The sequence below is a fragment of the Myotis brandtii genome, unplaced genomic scaffold (assembly GCF_000412655.1).
Source record: "Myotis brandtii unplaced genomic scaffold, ASM41265v1 scaffold4781, whole genome shotgun sequence".
In the NCBI taxonomy this organism is placed as follows: domain Eukaryota; kingdom Metazoa; phylum Chordata; class Mammalia; order Chiroptera; family Vespertilionidae; genus Myotis; species Myotis brandtii.
The window spans coordinates 59,453-64,128 of record NW_005368268.1 but is presented as its reverse complement, the minus strand read 5'-3'; the positions used below and the strand labels follow the sequence as shown (position 1 = coordinate 64,128).

At 47.3% G+C, this 4,676-nt stretch overlaps 1 protein-coding gene across 1 annotated transcript in view; it reads right to left on the bottom strand.

Moving 5' to 3' along the window:
- Positions 1–3,529: 3,529 nt before the first annotated feature.
- NLRP13 (NLR family, pyrin domain containing 13) overlaps positions 3,530–4,676 on the bottom strand; it is an 18,761-nt gene continuing 17,614 nt past the window's right edge. Inside the window, exon 9 of the mRNA XM_005876008.1 lies at positions 3,530–3,704. Coding sequence (XP_005876070.1) covers positions 3,530–3,704 — 175 coding nt within the window. The remainder of the gene's footprint in view (positions 3,705–4,676) is intronic.

Here is a 4,676-nt window from a genome sequence, read left to right as displayed (position 1 = left end):
ACAATGGCAGTGTGCATATAAGTCCTTCATTTGAATGCTCTATTCCTCCACAGTGACAGGCATTCAGGTGGTTTCTAATAATTGATGCTATAAATTCCACTAAATGGACAACCTTGCAAATGTCGTCTTGTACAGGAGTCTGAGTCTTTAAGGTAGCTACTTAGACATACAAGGGTAGCACATGCCATTATGAAGGCAACGGAGAGAAGGATCAGAATAACTCTAGCCCTCACCTGGCACATGTGGCTCAGTGGTTGAGCATCGACCTATGAACCAGGAAGTCAGGGTTCGATTCCTGGTCAAGGGCACATGCCCAGGTTGTGGGCTCAATCCCCAGCAGGTGGCATACAGGAGGCAGCCAATCAATGATTCTCATCATTGATGTTTCTCTCTCTCTCTCCCCATCTCCCTTCCTCTCTGAAATCAATAAAGATATTTTAAAATAATAATAAATAACTCTAGCCCTGGCTGGGTAGCTCATTCAGTTAGAGCATCATCCTGATATGCCAAGATTGTGGGTTCAATCCTTCGCCAGGTCATATATTAGTACAGGAATCAACCAATGAATGCATGAATAAGTGGAACAACAAAATGTTTCTCCCTCTCTCTCAACTCAATCTCTCTCTCTCTCTCTCTCTCTCTCTCTCTCTCTCCCCCTTTCTCTCTCTCTCTCTTGGGTTGGATGAAAGAAGGTGAAGAGCATTTATGTATAACCTATAGGCACAGACAACTGTCTGGTGGTGGCCAGAAGAAAGGGGGGGGGTCTGGATGGAAGTGGGTAATGGAGACATTTGTAATAGTGACAACAATAAAAATAAAGTTAAAAAATAAAATAAATACTCTGATGGGAGGGAGGTGGGAGGTGGGTGGTGTGAGGGATGCAGACGGCCGTGAACTGAACTCTGATCCAGCAAGACACTAGCACACAATGCGTGGAATCCATGTGACACCTCAGTGGGCAGAGCTGCTGGTATCAGTGGAGGCGCAGTGGTGCAGAAAGGACCACCCCACCCCAAGCTGAAGGTGGATTTGTCCTCACACTGAGCCTTCAAATGCCAGTCTCCCTGTCGCCGGGAAGGCTGTGTGGATCCCCCGAGAGCCAGGTGCACACACCCAGGACGGGCATCCCTATTCCGGAGGGTGTGTGTGTGTGTGGGGGGGGCCTGGTGTTGTTGATCCCAGGGCCCCCAACTCACTTTGACATGACTAAGAAGCGTCTTTGAAACCATCTTCAAGGATTCTAAACATTTTTGAAATACTTTGACCTAATTTAAGGGACTCTGTGACAAATTCAAAAATTCTAGACCAACGGAAAATTCCAAAAACATGATGGGGATTAAGAGTGGTTGTAAATTGCCCTAAACGGTTTGGCTCAGTGGATAGAGCATTGGCCTGCAGACTCAAGGGTCCCGGGTTCGATTCTGGTCAAGGGCATGTACCTTGGTTGCGGGCACATACCCAGTAGGGAGTATGCAGGAGGCAGCTGATCGATGTTTCTCTCTCATCGATGTTTCTAACTCTCTATCCCTCTCCCTTTCTCTCTGTAAAAAAATAATAAAATATATATTTTTTAAAAAAGAGTGGTTGTAAATAAATAAATAAATAAAATATAGGGGGAAGAGAGAATAAAATATAAAATAAATTTTAAAAATAGGGGGAAAAAGAGAAAAGAGTGGTTCTGGAAGTCCGTCTGCCTTATTTAATCACAGTACAATAATTATGAAATAATAATTACATCATTACCACAGCTCAGTCCATAAGAAATGAAGCTTTGGGTTTCCTCCATCTATTTTTATATGCTTCGCTTTATTGAATCTTTGCAACACAAGAATTTCAAACATTACATCAAAGAAAGACAAAAAAAACACAAAAAAACAAAACTTAAAGTCAACATAGGCTCTTGGGGTCGAATACAGTATTTGATGAGGATTCTGGAGGTTGGGCGTTTAATATGCTGCCCACAACACTGGAAAAACAATAGAGGCGACAGCCCATTCATCCCACAAACAGTGGCGCCTGAACAATACATCGGTGAGGACCTCCTCGTGGTTGTGTTCCAGAACCTTCCACGGGAAAGCAGGGGCATCTCATCCTTGGTCACCACCACCATTTGTCTTCAAGCTCATTGAAATCCCACTTACACAGGATTCTCAGAAAATGCCCCTTCTCCTGTAAGTCCTGCAACTTCCCTTCTACGAGATGGTATAAGTCTTTCTCCAGCCTGCAAGAAAACAAGCCAAAAAAAAAAACAAGAAAAAGGAAAAGAAAAAGAATAGAGAATTAGAAGAGATGATTGGCTAAGAGGATAAATATAAAAGCTCACCTGTTTGTCCTCATATTATTGATTTCAGAGAGAGGAAGGGAAAGGGAGAGCGAGATAGAAACATCAATGATGAGAGAATCATTGCTCGGCTGCCTCCTGCATGGTCCCTACTGGGGATCGAGCCTGCAACCCAGGCATGTGCCCTTGACTGGAATGGAACCCATGACCCTCATGGGTTCAGTCCGCAGGCCAATGCTCTATCCACTGAGCCAAACCAGCTAAAATATATTTTAAAAAATAAATAATACCTGAAGCAGGGAGGCATGGAACAGACTGACATACCTTGATGTGGGGTGGGGGGAGGAGGGAGGATGAAAAGAGATAAACCAAAGAACTTATATACTTATATGCATAGCCCATGAACATGGGCAATTGGGTACTGAAGACCTGGAGTGAATAGGGGAAGGAGGGGTGTAAGGAGGGAAGAAAATGGGAGATATTTGTAATACTATCAACAATAAAAATATATTTTTTTAAAAGTTAAAACAAATAAATAAACAGAATCTCTCTATATAAAACCCTAATATGCAAATAGACCAAATGGTGGAATAACCGAACAACCGGTCACTATGATGTGTGCTGACCACCAGGGGGCGCACACACACGGAACATCGCAGGCATCATCCGCAGCGGGATGGTAGAGCAGGTGAGCGGGGGTCACCAGACCAAGGCGGGGAGCCAGTCACTGTCACCAGGGTAAGCCTTTGGTAGTTACTGAAAATTCTTTGCTCCCCTGTGCTGTGGTCCCACCGGGTCCCAATCGCTCAGCGCCATCAGTGGGTGCGAGCAGTGGCTGCCAGCCCCGATTCCCCCTGAGGGCTTCCCCACCTCCCCCTGTTCCTGAGTGGCAATCAGGGCAGCAGCCGCTGCTCGCACCCACTGACAGCACTGGCCCCACTTGCACCCGCTGCTCGTGCCGGCCCCAATCATTCTGTGCCATCAGTGGGTGCAAGTGAGGCCGGCACCGTCAGCATGTGGGAGCTGCGGCAGCGGGAGCGAGGCTGCCAGCAGAGAGGGGACCGGGGGCCACGGTGGGAGGGGCTGGGTGGGAGTGCAGAGGATGGGCTGAGACCCACCCCTGTACCCAACACAGCCTCACAGCCCACAGTTCCTTCAAGGTGCACGAATGTGTGCACTAGACCCTAATATCTATCTATTACCCAACCCTTCCCCACACCTCAAGGGGGGATGTAAAAGCCAGGGGCATTACCCAAGTTTCTGCAGTTTGCACGAGGGTTTCTGCAGAGACTTCCACAGTGTGTTGACGCCCTCGGGCCCCAGGTCATTCCCCAGGAGGTTCAGGTTCACCAGGCTCTTTCTGACGCTGAGTGCTGAGGAGAGGTCCTTGCAGCACGCAGAAGTCAGACTGCAGCTCTCCAGCCTGGCATGGGGCGGGCAGAAAGGGTGAGTGGCAGTTCTCCGACATTGAGAAATCAGAAATGAAAGTGGTACAGTTACACAGTGGAATACTACGTGGCTGTGAAGAAGGAACACTTATCCTTTGGGACAGCATGGATGGACCTGGAGAATACGGCGCTACATGAAATAAGCCAGTCAGAGAAAGGCAAATACCATGTGATCTCTCACTTACATGTGGAATCTAGAGAACAAAATAAACAGACGAACAAAATAGAACCAGAGGCACAGATGCATGAGACAGATTGACAGATCTCAGAGGGAAGGGGGATGCAGACTGGATGAAAGAAGGTGAAAGGATTAGCCAAGGACATATATGCATAACCCATAGACACAGACAACAGTGTGGTGAGGGCCAGAGGCTGCATGGAGGTGGGCAAAATGGGGATATCCGTAATAGTTTCAAAATAAAAATAAAGTTAAAAAAATTTTTAAAAATCTATAAGCAAAGAGATTTTTAATATCATATATCATAAAAGTCTAATATGCTAAGTGTCTGGTTGACCAGTTGGCCGTTCAATCAATCAAAGCATAAAAAGCTAATGATATGCTAAGGCTGCTCAACCACTCACTATGATATGCACTGACCACCAGGGGGCAGACAGTTGACCGGTTGACCTGTCGCTATGACATGTACTGACCACCAGGGGACAGACAGTTGACCAGTAGGTTAGCTTGCTGCTGGGGTCCGGCCAATTGGGACTGAGTGAGATGGGCTGGACAAGCCCTCCCACATCCCTCCCCGGCCCTGATTGCATGCACCGGTAGGGTCCCTTGGCCTGGTCTGCACCCTCTCACAATCCAGGACCCCTCGGGGGATGTCAGAGAGCTGGTTTCAGCCCGATCCCGCAGACCAGGTGAGGGACCCCACTGGTGTACAAATTTGTGCACCGAGCCTTGTGTGTGTGTGTGTGTGTGTGTGTGTGTGTGTGTGTGT